Source organism: Amphiprion ocellaris, chromosome 3 (genome assembly GCF_022539595.1).
Source record: "Amphiprion ocellaris isolate individual 3 ecotype Okinawa chromosome 3, ASM2253959v1, whole genome shotgun sequence".
Classification (NCBI taxonomy): Eukaryota; Metazoa; Chordata; class Actinopteri; family Pomacentridae; genus Amphiprion; species Amphiprion ocellaris.
The window spans coordinates 32,447,699-32,464,619 of NC_072768.1; the positions used below are offsets into that span (position 1 = coordinate 32,447,699).

At 38.4% G+C, this 16,921-nt stretch overlaps 1 protein-coding gene across 4 annotated transcripts in view; it reads left to right on the forward strand.

Annotated features, from left to right (window-relative positions):
- Window positions 1–16,921, forward strand: part of cbfb (core-binding factor subunit beta) — a 46,464-nt gene that overhangs the window by 24,752 nt on the left and 4,791 nt on the right. For 2 of the 4 annotated variants that reach the window (XM_023287410.3, XM_023287409.3), the window contains exons 4-6: window positions 5,131–5,247; window positions 5,389–5,484; window positions 7,470–7,535. In XM_023287410.3, the coding sequence (XP_023143178.1) occupies window positions 5,131–5,247; window positions 5,389–5,484; window positions 7,470–7,499 (243 nt within the window). In that variant the 3' untranslated portion in view covers window positions 7,500–7,535. The remainder of the gene's footprint in view (window positions 1–5,130; window positions 5,248–5,388; window positions 5,485–7,469; window positions 7,536–16,921) is intronic. The other 2 variants (XM_023287408.3, XM_023287407.3) reach the window with 1 other exon arrangement.

Here is a 16,921-nt window from a genome sequence, read left to right on the forward strand (position 1 = left end):
TCATCTGCGAGTTTTTTGGGAGGAAGGACTGTTTGATTTCCTCAATTCATTCCTAAATACTTGTTTATTCTGATGAAAATAACACCAAAAAACATTGAGAAAACACATGTTCTGTTCACTGCCACTCGCTGTCTGTCGCCTGCTAATTGAAGTCAGTGTGGTGAGGAAGAAGAAGTCAATGAAAGAAAGAAACACTTACTGTTTATTGTGAAGTCTTTTAACGCAGTTGACTGTGAAAACTTTGTCAGAAAGCTCCTGCAAATGCATTATTTAGTGAAGAGAGTGTGTGTGTGTGTGTGTGTGTGTGTGTGTGTGTGTGTGTGTGTGTGTGTGTGTGTGTGTGTGTGTGTGTGTGTGTGTGTGTGTGTGTGTGTGTGTGTGTGTGTGTGTGTTGCCCGATTTTGTTTTTTAGTTTAGTTTTTTGTCTTTTTTGCTTCTTATTTCGGCAAATCATACTAATTAATTGCAACTTTTATACTAATACATTAAGGCTGTTGCATTTTGGTTATAATAGCAGCAGATTCAGTGCAAATAAACAACCTACTTTTAGCTCTAATTTGGTCTCCACCAGCTGCTGCAAAAACTGGCTTTTTAACTAAATGCTAGTCAACTGTCTGTCAATGTAATGTGCCATATGTTATTTTTCAGCTGCAATATTTCATTATCATGCGTGATATTACTCATTAACTCCGTATCATTTCCAGGATTACACTTTACTCTTTATTCTATTTTGACGTTGCCACTTAATATTATTTACAGTAATGTATCGTACTTATATTTTATTGCTGTTCTATTAGGCACTGTATTTCTCACGCCGTTTGTTGTTTCTGAGTAATATCTGAGATTACTTTCGTGATTTAATAAAGTTTTATCTTATCTAATTTGACGCTCAACAGACAGTATGCAAAATGTGTTTTCGAGCATCTTATCTGAAAACAGCTGCCCTGCGCTCGTCAAAACTGATGCTATCCGAGTAGTGAAAGTGAACCAAACAAGCAACACTAAGGGGTATAAATAAATGCTAAAATAGTGCACAGAGCTCAGAGGAACCCTGTGGGTTTTTCATTATGAGTCAAACACAAGTAGTCATGTTGTCCAATATGAATGAAAAACATTGAGTCTAGCAGCTTTAAAACAACTTTTATTCTTTTAATTCACTTGAAATTATTATTCGACGTCACTGCAAATAGGGGGTTAGCCCTCAATGATTTTTTTTTAAAAAATTATTATAAACTAAATTCAATTATAGTTAGTAATTGAGCACCATTAAGCTTTGTTTTTAGTTTTGTTGCCTGCAATTTACATGTTTAGACAGACAGCCACTTTCAGTAGAAAAGTGTTGGAAACCCAACCAACACCAGACAGGAAACAGACAATAACTAGATTGTGAACAAAATTAAGCATTTTGCAGCTAAAATGCTGGATTTTTGGAGACCATATCAGAGCTCAAAGCACTGTGAATATTGAACTTAACTTATCCATGCCACTAATGGAACTCTACATTTTGTTCTACATTACCGCTGAGCGATTTGGGGAAAATTGCATTTTTTTTCTAACATGTATTGCAACTTCATTTGTGATTTTTGTTTTGTTTTGAAAGTCGAGCTTCACTTCAATATTTACACTGCAATGTTGTTTTGGAGCATTACCACATGAGAAACCGTCAGACGTTTGAATGTTGCACCAGGAAGACGGCATGGATTCGTAAAACGATTAGATAAGATAAGATAAAGTTCTTTATTTCTCCCCACTCCAGGGGAAATTTACATTGTTACAGCAGCTTATGTAACAGTAGACATAGTGATAAGAATAAAAGAATAATAGAACAATAGTAATAATATTTACAATATATACAAGGGTGACAGATGAGGGTAAAGTGGCTTAACAGAAAAAATAAAAATAAAGTTTAAAAGTGCAGAGATGTGCAGTGCAAGAATGTCAGTGCAAATTTTATGGTTTGGGGTGGTAATGATATAGTCCAGTTTATGTTAACATCAGCCAGTGATGCTGATGTTGTAAAGTCTTATAGCAGATGGAATGAAGGACCTGTGATAGCGCTCTTTCTTGCAGGGTGGATGTCTTAGTCTGCTGCTGAAGGAGCTGCTTAAAGACCCCACAGTGTCATGCAGTGGGTGAGAGGGATTGTCCATGATGGATGTGAGCTTTGCCAACATCCTCCTCTCACCCACCTCCTCTATGGAGTCCAGAGAACAGTCCAGGACAGAACCTCCTCCTGACCAGTCTGTTTAGTCTCTTTCTGTCCCTTTCAGTGCTCCCTGCTCCCCAGCAGACCACTGCATAGAAAATAGCAGACGCTACCACAGAGTCATAAAATGTCCTGAGCAGAGTCCTGCACACTCCAAAGGACCTCAGTCTCCTCAGCAGGTGGAGACGACTTTGGCCCTTCTTGTACAGAACCTCTGTATTGTGTGTCCAGTCCAGTTTATTGTTGAGGTGAACACCCAGGTATTTGTATGTGTCCACCATGTCAATGTCCAAACCCTGGATGTTCACCGGTGCAGTCCGGGGTGTCCTCCTCCTGCGGAAGTCCACGATCATCTCCTTCGTCTTACTGGCGTTGAGCTGCAGATGGTTTCGCTCACACCAGTCCACAAAGTCAGAGATGACCGTCCTGTACTCCCGCTCGTCCCCCTCAGATACACACCCAACAATGGCTGTATCATCGGAGAACTTCTGGAGGTGACAGCTCCCAGAGTTGTAGTGGAAGTCCGATGTGTACAGGGTAAAGAGAAAGGGGGAGAGCACTGTCCCCTGTGGGGCCCCCATGCTGCTGACTACCACATCAGACACACAGTCCTGAAGCCTCACGTACTGTGGTCTGTTGGTGAGGTAGTCGATGGTCCAAGCAGCCAGGTGACAGTCTACTCCCGCTCCTTCAAGCTTCACCCTAAGCAGAGAAGGCTGGATGGTGTTGAAAGCACTGGAGAAGTCAAAGAACATTACCCTCACAGTGCTGCTGGGTTTCTCCAGATGAGTCAGTGATCTGTGCAGCAGGTAGATCACTGCATCATCCACTCCAATGTTCGGTTGGTAGGCGAACTGCAGTGGATCCAGATACTGGCTCACCTGGGGACGGAGGTTCTTGAGGACGATCCTCTCCATGGTCTTCATCAGGTGAGAAGTGAGGGCCACAGGTCTGAAGTGGTTAGGCTCCCTGGGGTTCCTGGTCTTAGAGACAGGAACCAGGCAGGAAGTCTTCCATAACAGAGGAACCCTCTCCAGACTCAGGCTCAGGTTAAAGATGTGCAGCAGCACCTGACAGAGCTGGTCTGCACAGTCTCTAAGGAGTCTGGAGCTGATTCCATCAGGACCTGCAGCTTTCCTGGTCTTGATCTTTTTAGCATGACACTTTACACCACAGAGTTTTAAACCAGTAAAATGTTGTGCAAAACGTTGTGGCTATTAAATAATCAGACTTGGCTTATGTTACTTGAACCACAACATGTATGTGCCAAAGCTATGTAGTATGTATGACCAATGGGCCGCATAAACTACCCTTAAAGTTTCAAAGTGCATGAATTAATTGAAACTGAATTGCAGCATTAGTCTCAGTATGTCGTCGCAGTCGCAGCCTTTGACATCTTCAGATTGTTTTGAAATCCAGTTTCATTTTAAAATTGATGGATTGCCCTACTTTGCCTTTAGTAGATGTGTACATAGACAACTGTTAGTATTATGTAAACAGTTTATTTCCATGTGCTCATATTAGCCCGAAGACAGTTTGACAGTGGGTTTAACTGAACTATTTGAGTTGGTTTTTTCTAGTTTTGCAAGATTTTCATCAAAAATCTACCATCTAACATTTCTGTTTACCCTCTCGTCTCTTATCAAAATAGTGTTATTGCACGTTTGGGCTAAATCGTTGAGTTTGCAGCAGCTTGGATTTTCCTAGCGGCTCTGTGGTCCTGCAGATGTGCACATTCCCTCACCTCGTGAAAACGCACACATATATTTGGTGGTTTCTTTGCAGTCCTCCTGGCACTGAGCCATGTGCAATATAACCAGGAAACATAAAGCCGGACCCTCCCCTGTCTGACTGTCTGATGTTGCAGACTGGCTTTACTCTGCTGCTCAGTATACATGAAGAGAAAAGGGGTTAATGAAAGAAAAGGAAGGCTCTTCTAGTCCCGACATTATCACCGCTGCCCTTGTCCCTCATTCACAGGCAGACAAAACAGACACAATACAAGGTCAGACAAGACAGACATGCACACTTTCTTGTTATCAGGATTAACTGAAGACAAGTGAGACCTGAGGCGGCTCTGGCGTTTATTTTCAATGAATAAATAAGTAAAGGAAGGGCTGAGATAATTACCCCAGAACAAAAGACCACAAAGTCATATTTTAACTGCCAGTCTGTAAATAAAGCCATTGAACACGACACAGATCCTGGGCGATGGCTATAAAATAATAAACCGCGCACACTAAAATGACCTTTCTTTAGACATCATTTGGGCTTTAGTTAGATCAACAAATTTCCACTAAAACTGGAGTACCAGTAAACACATGCACACAAACCTGCATTATACACCGACCTCAACCGATTGTGAACATGCATACATATGTAAATGCACGTCAGCGTGAGTGTGTGTGTGTGTGTGTGTCATTTACTGGTCCAGCACTCAATTGTACTGCAGAGGTTTTGACGTAGTTGGTGGTTTTTCTGTTCCACAGTAGTTAGAGCTGAGAGGGGGAGGAGGGTGCAGAGAGACGCCTCTATCTCCCAAACACAGAGCTTTTCATTATTCTGCAGAAACAGCTGATAGGTTCTGATTTAAGAACTATTATTTTGCATGAATATCTCGGTCATATTAAGCTGCCACTGCCTAAGGCTTAAATATAGTCGATGCACTTTTTCTTTTCTCTTTGCCGAAGTCGCGAGAAGCAGAGAATGGATCCTTGTGTGATTCTAAAAAGTATCAGACCAGTACTTTTTATTGCTATACTGGTTTTTAATATGACTTGCTGCCATATTAGCTTAACACGAGATTTACCGAAGAAGACTAATCAGTAACATGACCGACAAACAACTAACTGAAGAGTACAAATGTTGTAAGACACGTGTTCAGATGTGTTGCAGTACTGACAATAATATCACTGTGTTTGCAGGTCTATTTAAAGGCTCCTATGATCTTGAATGGCGTCTGTGTGATCTGGAGAGGCTGGATCGACCTGCAGAGGCTGGACGGGATGGGATATCTGGAGTATGATGATGAGAGGGCGCAGGTACCACACATCCTCTTTTTTTGCAGCATGAAATCGATATTGTACTTTTTTTATTGCCCTCATTCATTTGTCATAACCTTGGGGTTTCTTCATCTTGCAACAAAACAAAAACAAAAACAGAAACTGTGTGTTTTTGTGCAGCACGAGGACGCTTTGGCTCAGGCGGCGTTCGAAGAGGCTCGACGCAGAACCAGAGACTTTGAGGACAGAGATCGATCACACAGAGAGGATCTGGAGGTGAGAGGGCAGGGGCTGTTGTTTTCTATAACACTGCTCAATTGATGTTGGCCCACCATCTCTATGAAGATGGGACTGTTACTGGACAGTAAAGCTCACAAATCTGCTGCTTTACTAAACTTATTTTAACTTTGCGAAGCCAGTCCAAAGTCATTCTGGTGTCTCAACCAGTACAATTCTGCATGTAAAATATGACTTAAAGGCTGATAATGTGACTCCCACTAGAATAAAGGCCAATTCCTGCTTTCCATATTCGAAAGGGTATGCATGATGTACATTTTGTGATCTGACCACGTCATTTGCAGACGTCCACGTGCATGACTCTACATAATACAAGCATGCTGACTGCTCAGGTGCAAGGAAAATGCAAACTGTACTCCAAACAAATGCTTGTAATGATTTTCCATCATCTGCACCTTTGAAATTCATCATTAAAAGAGTTGTAATTGGAGTAGTCGCTGCAGGATTTGGGAGGTTCTTTTATTTGTAGCTTTTGACTTTTGATTAACGGTGCATAAATGCAGCAAGAAGTTCTAAATTCTCCAGATACCCCGTGTTATGTTTGCCCATCGTGTTCGGTGCACCTTGGGAATAATCTGTCTCTGTAGCCAAATCTGTAACTGCCTTTTGTAACCTGTAAAAAGCACAAAGTCACAGCCATGCATTCAGACACATTCATGAGATTCATGCATGTTTTTATGTTTGCAATATGAGGGACAATGCAGTAATTTGCAGTAGTCCAATATGCATCTTATACTACTAACTGAACCGGGAATCCGCTCTTGACTCTCCGCTCTAGCCTTTCAAAGACAGCATTGGTCTGCACCTAGACATGTGGAAAACTTGAAATGGCCTTAATTCTTTTTACTTCAAGTATGTTGCACCTCTGATTACAACTCATTGACAAGTGTAGTAAATTTCTGCATGTAACTCTACCGAACAGTGAGGATTCAGTAGTGTAACGAACACATCATGAGTACCTCAACATTTCATTTATTTGACATTTACAGAAGCCCCAAGCATGAATTTTGTCTTCGTAAATTGGGAGCAAAGACCAAACAGCCTTCAGCACATTTCCCCAGTCAAGTTGTAGTCAATTCTATTTTGTTTTTAATTTTCAACTTTGTGGGCTGGCTTTGCAAGACTACACATAACCAACAGCATCACCAACACAGCTCACTTGTAGTACAGTTTGTTGCTTGCAGCTCATTTTTAAAAAATGGCTCTTGAAAATGTGAAAAGCAAAATTTAGCATATTCTTAGTTTTCGACATCAACTGAAATGTGTTACAGATGCTTCGAGATTCAGGTAAATTACAGATTTTTTAGCTAAAAAGTAGAAATATTTGCCAAAATCTCATAATGGCGATAGAATATATTGTATTAAAGCTACAGTAAGCAATTTCTATTATGTCTTTGTTTGCTTAGTGCTTGGGGTGGCTTAGGGTTGTGTGATGTGTGCTTGTGTGCTTTATTTATTTACTTTTTATTGTTGTTTGAAAAGCATTTCTACAGTTTGAATCATAGGTTTAGTGCATGATCAGTTTGACAATAAATCTAATCTGATAATTGATTTGATTTGATATTATTGAATGAATGATTGCCAGGTGTCCCAAAAGCCTCTGAAGGGAAAGCAGTTTACTCACTTTGTGCGATATGTCACTGGATAATGACTGAAAGCTAACTGATGCAAGCTTGTTATATCAGTGTTAAATTTGACAAAATTATCCTAACATACAATAATTCCTCAATTTGACTTAATAGAAGCTCTTGAATTGCACGCAGTCTAGAAAATTTGTGTTTTTTTGCCGTGTCTTATATATCATTTTGAATTCATATGCTGTAAGTATGGCTTTTAAAAGCGTCCCAAATGCATTTTAATTACTTGAGACAAACTAACTTTCCCAGCAAGGCTTTGGGGAGATCAGTGGCATCCTTCCTAAGTTGACGCCCTCCGAATGAACCCCAAATTGTTTATTTTTTTAGGACCCTGTGGTTTCTAAAATCTGGGACTGATGACACACAGACAGACATCCAGCAGAAAAGAACAGGGTCTGTGTCCTTCATTTCTCACCATCTATCACACTGTCATGCACTAAACCACCCTGTGTGTGTGTGCATGGGTGTGTGCGTCCACCTGTGTCATTTACGTGTGTGCATTCTCATGTTTGTGTGTGTTTGTTCGTGTCTGCGTGCGTGTGTGTGTTCGTAAAAGTGCATGCATTTCTAATGAATTTTATGACTGTAAAATATGCTTGTTTATTGCCTGTGTGGTGTGAGAGACGGAATGAGCGGAAGATGTTGCCGTTTTATAAGTAGCTTGCATAGCGACACACACACAGACGCACCAAAAACAAGATCTACCACAGCTTGGCAGCATGTGGCCCTGCAAAAATAAGAGAGAAAAGAAACGGCAGGAACTTAGCACATTATGTGACGAAAGAAAGAAAGAAAGTCATTCATCAAGCATCATCTTTCATCTGACTGATCTCATGTTTCTTCCCTGAGGCTCTAGCAGAAAAAGAAAACCTTGTGTCTCCTGCTGAATCAATATAAGTACCATCACTAATCCCCTAAAGCACAAGTTGTGTCTTAAACAGCATTAGATTTGGTACTAAAAATTCCCATTTCACGTCAAAGAAGTTTAACTGTATCCAAGTTAAGATTTTGTTCTGGTGTCATAATGGAGCGAACATTCTTCAACTTCCATTTGTAGGTTATCAGTACAGATGTACAGTCAGATAAAAGTTCTGTCATAGAGTTTACACAAAAGACAAGTCACTGAAATAGTTCAACATTCTGATAAATAAAATTTTTTCACAAGAGGTAGATGAGAAAACAGTTTCCTTCCTCACATCAGTGTGTGAAGCCTCTGTACTTAGCTTAATGTGAGCTTAGCTTAGCACAACTGGGGAAACTGCTAGCCTGGAAGAAATTTAAAGAAAATGTACCATCTCCTCTAGAGCCCAGTATTTAACATGGAACATGATGTCTCAGATGTTTTATTTGTACACAGGCAGCAATGTAAAACCAGCGAGTAGTAGTTTTAAACCTAACTTCTTGGCAGCAAGACAACTGTCAAAACACAGAACATTGTATTTCATGAGTTTTATAGGTGTTTAAATCAGCAATAACAGATAGTTTCAGTAACTTGTGGGCAGAAGAAATAAGTTGTGACTCTTTTCGAGTTGTGTTTCTGGCCACCATGCTAGTATTGTGTTACTGTAAATCCCATACAGACTCTCTTTTTTTTCTGTTTTTGGTCTCCACCAGCACCACCAATAGCTTTTACTGCTAAATGTTGCATTATGTTAACCAGCTAGTTGTGTATCTTTAGTGTGGCACTGAGTGTAGTAGGTTTTTAAGAGTCAAATCTTATGCCTGCTGCAACCAAAAAAGCTAAAAAAAAAAAAAAAAAAGAAAGAATGAAGAAATCAATGAAATTAAAACACCAACCGCTAAAATATGCTAATGAAACTTTTAAAAAAGTTCTATAAAGTTAACAGGAGCTGCAGATTCAGGAGGTATCATTTCAAGTGACCCATTTCACATTTCCATTGGACACATCGTCATGAAAAAAGTGAATTCATGACCATTTTAGTAAGTCAGTATGAGAGTATTTTCAGTTGTCTTAGATAAGTAACAAGAAGATGACTAAAAATAAAGTTTAAAATGACATCTGAAAGCTTTCAAGCAACAAATAAATAAAAAACAAGCAGAAAAAACATGATTTTGGCTCATGAGGAACTGTAGCACATGTGCTTCCTTGTTTTTTACTGAAATTTGCAGTATGTCCCTGAAAAGGTTAGTTTTACTCTCTTCTACTACTGTCTTTTTAACTTTGTGATGAGTGCCCAGAGTAAGGGCTTTTTTCTGCAAAGTAGACACAGTTTTATTGAAAAGTTTTAATCAATCTGCACATTTTAGGATGGATAACTCGGCAACAATAAATTAATAAATGTCCGACAAATTCATGTTTTTAGTTTTAGATTTATAAACTGACATCTTGGAGTTGCTGTTAAAACGTGAACACAGTATTTCCGGCTTTTCCAAAGCTTTAAAGGCTCAACTTTGTTCCATTACTTGCTCATTATGCTGTTATCTCTGTGCCCTGCAGTCGTGACGTCCGTAGAGTGTGGGTCTACTGCAGAGGATTAGCAGAGGGAAAATAGTCTAATGTTGGATGTGGGAGAATGTAGATGAAGTTTATTTATGAGTATAATTATTCTGAAAAAATACTCCCATTGTGTTGCAGATGATAAGACAAACTGCTTCAGTGCTTGTTTCATAACTCAGCCTTCATACGAACAGAGTTTTAGAGTTTGTAGAGTCGGTGGAAACAACAGTGGGATGCCTGCAGATCTGCTCGGAGCTCTTTTTTTCTTTGGGTGTGACTGACGAGTGTTGCTGAATTGCTGCACAGATTCAGCCTCTGCATTTCTGTGGTCTGGACTCCACCTCTCCATCTGTGTCTCCCTCGTCTGCGACTCTGGGTGATCTAGTTATCTTACTGTATGAAATTCAAACGCAAAGCTTAGTCTTTTTGATCAAATAGAAGAGAAGGACGGGAAGGGAAGCTAATTTGTGTTCTTTTTAGGTCTGTACGTGAGGGAATGGATCATGCAGATACACTGAAGGCGGCATTTCAGTATCATTTACATATCAAGTGGATATAAAGAGCTTTGGCTGACATTTGATACATATAGAGTTGTCTGCAATGTTCAGATTTTCAGGCCAAAAACACAACATCTGTGCAACAAAACTGAAGCGATAATAAGAAATACTTTTAAAGGTTATATGTTATTAAATCATCCCATTTACATTCACTGCTGCGATGAGTGCTAAATGATCAGTAAAGATTACAGTTCAAAATGCTGTTGGGATATTTTCCAATTTTTCAGCTCAGGTGCTCACTGAATATAAAGCCATTTCCCTCCTAATTCCTACAGCTTCGTCATTTTGGCAGCTACAACATTTTTCATCCAAAAGCAGCGATATTCCAGTCATTCAAGGTCAGAAGGCGCCTGTCCAAGTGATGGATGGCGAAGCTATAGATTGAGAAGAAATGTGCCTTTTAACTCCACACACACACACACACACACACACACACACACACACACACACACACACACACACACACATGCGCACACTCCAAGTGCTCAGCAGAAAGATGTTTGGTGGTGAATGATGAGCTGGCACTGAAAGCATTAATATATCATTAGTATTGATCGCCATCAGACCCCCTGCTTTGACTCACACACACAGACACACACAAATTCACAAACGGTGTACATTCACATATGTGCACAAACTCGCAGATGCAGCAAATCTGCTGAGAGTTCGTCAAGAAACACACACACACACACACACACACACACACACACACACACACACACACACACACACACACACACACACACACACACACACACACACACACACACACACACTTCGCCAGTATTGAGTTGTGGTTAAGCAGCCTATAGTGGGCCAACAGGCTTCCATCTGTGTGTGGATCAATACAGAAAAGCTCTCCGGCCCTCGTGATTAGCAAAGACCACTCCCTTCTAGAAAGACAAACACTGCACTCGAGCTCTCTGTGTCAGATTTACATCTTGTTCATGTGCACCGTCTCAGTGGCTTTTTGAGTTGAGTTGACAGAAGCTGGCTTTCTGACTTTTCACGTGTAATTAATCCAGCTCTGTCTGTCAAAAATCACATTCCTGGATGGATAAAAAACAATGTCACTTATGTTTTGAAGGAAGATTTTCTCTGATTACTTTTTTTTGTGTGCCAAAAAAAGTTTCTAATCAATCTATCTTTGCAATTAATTTTATTGCTTGACTGTCACATCTTTTGAGGAGATCCAATCCTATATTAGGGTGGAACTTTGAACCCTTTTTAACCTTTAACAAGGCTTATTTTCACCCAGTGCATACACTACTGTTCAAAAGTCGGGGTCACCCAGGCAATTTCATGTTTTCCACAAAAACTCACACTTTTATTCATGTGCTAACATAATTGCACAAGGGTTTTCTATTCATCAATTAGCCTTTCAACACAACTAGCTAACACAATGTAGCATTAGAACACTATGTAGATATTCCATTAAAAATCAGCCGTTTCCAGCTAGAATAGTCATTTGCATTAATAATGTCTAGACGGTATTTCTGATTAATTTAATGTTATCTTCATTGAAAAGAACTGCTTCTCTTTCAAAATAAAGACATTTCTATCTGACCCCAAACTGCTGAATGGTAGTATGTTACTAACGAAGCAGTTTTGTCACCAAAACCAACCAACCGATAAGTAAAAATGAAACTAAGAATATAAATAAAAGTGCTGCTGTGTTAAAGTCCTGTTGCAGGCTCACACCTCCAGCCTCTTCATGCAGATTTTGTGGGTTTTTAATATGTTGTATTCTAAATTTCATTGAGATAATAGGTTTCTTCTACACTTTAGCTGTGTGGGAATGTATTTTTTTTTTTGAGAGACAGGGTTAAATTAATTAGATTGTTTACTGCTGAATATCATTGCAGTAATTGCTGGTGAGAACTGTTCATGTTTTTAGTTTCTTGTGATATTTTAGAAGAGAATAGAAGATTTATTGTCACTCCACAGTGAGATGCAACGAAGCTTTGTTTGGCAGCAGTCTCCAACAGCAGGTACATATCTAATATGTAATGTGCAACAAAAGATATTAAAAACAGTGTGTATAAATGAATGTATATAAAAATCTAAGGTGCAGATACAAAATGTACAGAGTTCATGAAAAGTGCAAAAGAGCAGTTGTTGTATTTTCATGCACTGACAAGTGAAGATGTTTAAAGTCTATGAATGATAAAGAAATAAACAGCTCTGATTAGACCAAGGTTGTCGAGGTAAGCGATTGGCAAAATGTCCTTGGAAAGCAAAATAACCTGAAGTCCAAAATGGACTCATTTAGCAGGACAGTGGGGGGGGAATGGAGACACTTATGGAGCAATCTTGTCAATAGAAATACCAAACTATAAAGTATAAACCCCCCCACTGTCCTGCTATATTTAAAATTTCTTTCAACTTTAAAAACATGGCATGGCAGAAAAAAGTTACATCAGTTTGTTGTCTAGTGGTTTTATATTTCTGCAAAATCCTGTATTACATTTAAATGTTAGATTACATTCAGTAGTAGCGTTTTCAAACATCCATTGAGAAGTTTTTAAAATGCACTTTCTAGCAGTAATCGCTCATGTTTACTGCAGAGTGGTGTGAACATGTGTAAACCTGCAGTGACAGACTTTTTTGGCAACTTGCACAGTTGCATTTAGAAAACAGTTGTCTATTTGCATATTCAGCAGTTGTGTTACAGTTTTAGCAGTTTTTTCCCAGATGTTTTTCTGTCAACCTGATGAATATAAGTCCGATATTAGCTGCTGAATTCTGCACTACGTTCACCAGCTGCTCGCAGACATATTCTGTGTGCCGTTTGTTCTTGGACAAGTAATGTAAAAGAAGCTTTATTCAGCCTTTCTCACTAAAAACAGCAGCATGCAGTTTAGCAGTGAGAGCTGAAATAGTAAAATAAAGTAGCAGAGGGAGAAAAACAGGCTGTAAAGCTGAGTTTTTGCAGGTTCTAGTGAGAATTCTCTTGTGAATTATAGAACAAGTAGTTATGTTATCATTTGTTGAAGAGCCCATATTTTGTGTTCTGTTTTTTAAATTGGTTTTAGCATGTTATATAGCTTCTCCATGCATATTGTAGATCTGCAAACTTAAAAAGCCAAACATAAAAGTATGTAAACCTATTCTGGTAGATCCAAAATATAAAATTATGAGCTTAGAATTGTGCAAAAATATGGATCTTTAAATCTGTAATACTGATTATTTTAGTGTGGCTTTATGCTTTTGTATCCAAATCACTTAGTTAATGCTTAAGAAAGATTGTCATAATAGTCTTTGGCCTATAATATGCTTTTTTAGTTTGTTTTTGCCTTTCTTTTAGCATGTTATATAGCTTTTTGTGTATATTGTATACCTGCTAACTTATAAACCCGAGCATATAAGCATGTAAACTTGTTCTGGAAGACCCAAACTATAAAATTTTGAGCTTAGAAATGTGCAAAATATGGGCCCTTTAATACAAAATACTGATTATTGCTGTGTACTTTTATGCTTTGGCATCAAAATCACTTAGTAAATACTTAAGAAAGATTGTCACAATGATTAGAAAGTCAGTTTTCTTTCTCTACAGTCTTTGGCCCATATTATACTTTTGGGTGTTTCAATTTGTTTTAAGATATTAAAGCATTTTTTGGTTTTCCTTTTGTTTGAGCATGTTATATAGCTTTTTTTTGCATATTACAGGTCATCAAACATCAAGCATGTAAACCTAGTAGTTTTATGCTTTAGCATCTAAATCACTTCTTTAATGCTGAAGAAAGATTGCCATAATATTATTTGGCACATATTATGCTTTTTGTGTTTGCTTTTGCCTTTCTTTTATCATGTTTAATAGCTTTTTTGTGCATATTATAGGTCATCAAATGTGTAAACCCAAACATAAAAGTATGTAAACCTCATCTAGTAGCCTATAAAATACAATTATGAACATAGAAATGTGCAAAATATGGGTCTTTTCAGATAAAATACAGATTATTTTTTGTAGTTTTATGCTTTGACATCTCAATCACTTAGTCAATGCTTAAGAAAGATTGTCATATTATTTGGCACATATTATGCTTTTTTGTGTTTGTTTTTGCCTTTCTTTAGCATGTTTTATGGCTTTTTGTGACTATTATAGGTCATTAAACTTAGAAACCCAAACATAAAAGCCTGTAAGCCTCATCTAGTAGCCCAAAAGATACAATTATGAACATAGAAATGTGCAAAATATGGGCCTTTTCATATAAAATAATGATTATTTTAGTGTGGCTGTGTGCTCTGGCATCTAAATCAGTTAATTAATGCTTAAGAAACATTGTCATAATAATCTTTGGCCAATTTTATGTTTATTTTAATTCATTTTTTGCCTTTCTTTTAACATGTTCTATAGCTTTTTTGTGCATATTATAGGTCAAACAAACATAAACCTCATCTAGTAACCCCAGAAATACAACTCTGAAAGTAGAAATGTGCCAAATCTGGACGTTTCAATACAAAATACTGATTATTTTGGTGTAGCTTTCAGGTTTGGTATGTAAATTACCTAATTAATCGAGAAAATGTTTGCAATGTTTGCAATAGTTTTTGGCCTTAAAGTTGAACACTACATTAGAATCAGACTATTCCTTGGATGGACACTGAACGCTGCTGCAGAATCCAGGTCCAGTATGAACATTTCTGGGCAGACTGATGACACACACATAGGCACAGATGGCACCGTGCTGAACAATGAACTCCACCAGAATCATTCTAATCGGGCCACACATGAATATTTGATGGCAGCAGTTCTGATTAAACAACAGAAAGCTCTGCAGAGGACGACTGGCAGAAAGTGGAGTCAGTCTGGCTGTGAGGAGTCAAAACGGTAGCATGACATACTGTATGTGCGTGTGCATGTGACTGCGTGTATGTTGCTATTATGGTGAGTCACTGAGATGACACAAACTACATTCCACTTGTGCTAAGCAACCCCTTTACTATCTCTGTCTGCATTTCTGTCTGCTCTGCTCTCTGCTTCACCTCTCCTCGCACTTTCTCACCTCTCCCTCACCCGAGCCCGTCTAAATTCCCTCGGCTATCGCTTAAGTGTAAACATATAACCACAGGTATTTTTTTTTTTACAGCAGGAGAAGGTCACGCCACTGCATCGCAAACGCACTGCAGCCGGTCACGGAATATTTTTAAGAGTCTTGTCATGCTGAGTGCTTCTATTGGTGACCTAATGATCAGCTTTGTTTGTGTGTTTATCTGTGTCAGACAGCCCTGCATGTCAGCCAGTCTGTCCGTCCGTCTGTCTGCGTCTCTGCCCGTCTGTCTGCCAGCCACCTTGACTAAAATGTATTAACAGCAGCACAGATCTGGGTTGTTATGAAGCTCTCTGGCGACCTCTAGTGACAGTTTGAGGGGCTTCAACTCGTCAAAATCAAGTATCTGCAGCTGTAAACATATAATAAATGGTTTATAAAACACTCTGATTCCTAAGAAGCACTTTGCTGTGGCACGTTTAAGTGTTTTGTCATCAATTTTAACTGAGCTGAAGCATTCACAATGTGATAAACAGTAGAAGCTTTGAAACTAAAACTAAATTTGGTCCTAACAATTGTTTGTCCCCTGTAGTTTTAACACACATATAAACAGCTTTTTACCCGCTCTCCATGTCTCAACTGTTATGGATACAACAAAACTGAACTTAGTTGGCTCCAGTGGATTTTTAAAAACTAATAGGCTGGGATTTAAGTCCTTACTATGGGACATTCGCTTTAATTAATCCTTCCATGTGTCCTAAAATCTCCATCTCCAGGCTTCTAAGTCCTAATACACCATAATTAGAGTGAATGTTTCATATATTAAACGGCTCCTGCAGAGTCACAGAAGGTATTCTGCATCTGTCTTTATAGGCAAATTCCTTGCAACAACTAAACTTCATGTGCAAAATCCCTTTATACCCAAAGCAGTGAATAAATGTGTATTTTAATTCTTTATGTATTTATAAACCCTTGATAAATGCAAATCAAACCTATGTGTCCTTCATGTCTGATAGGGGTTTCTGTTTTGTACACATAAAGACTGTTTATACTGTACATGAACAAATAATACAGCAATAAAAGGCAGGCTAAAAAGTGTTCCTAAATTATTTATTACGTGTATAATGGACAATTCACAGAGGGAGTTATCGTTGGTAACAAATACTAAATACTTCTAATACTAATAAAAAAGATAAAACCACATCAGCCCTTTGATGACAGTGCATTTTACAATAATATTAGTAATAATAATACTATAAAGTTGATTTATGTAGAGTGTTTAGACTGCTTAGAAAGCATTTTAGATAAAACAATATATAAAGTTGCATGAATAAAATGAGAAACCACTGAAACTGTATCTGAAACATTGTATGATGTCGAGCATGAAAGACATTATTACGTGCTAACTGACAGCAGTGAATTTTAAGAAATGATTTTTGAAATTATAATGATTTACTTCACTGAACACCTTTGCATTTGACTGACGCAAAAAAAAATATATAAAAATCCTATTATGTCTGCACTGCCTGTAGACACCATGGTCCTATTATCACACTTGAATTTGTTTTATGGCTCTTATCCAGGTTGTTTTCTCCTGACTAGATCCTTGCTTGTGTTGTATCTACTCTCACTGTACATCGCTTTGGATAAAAGCGTCTGCTAAAAGAAATTGTAGAATTTCATTAATCTCAGACAGCTTATTCCAAACCTTAGGTGCCTGGACAGCAAAGACAAAATCCACACTAACCAGCCAGCAGCTTCTAATGTCAGGAC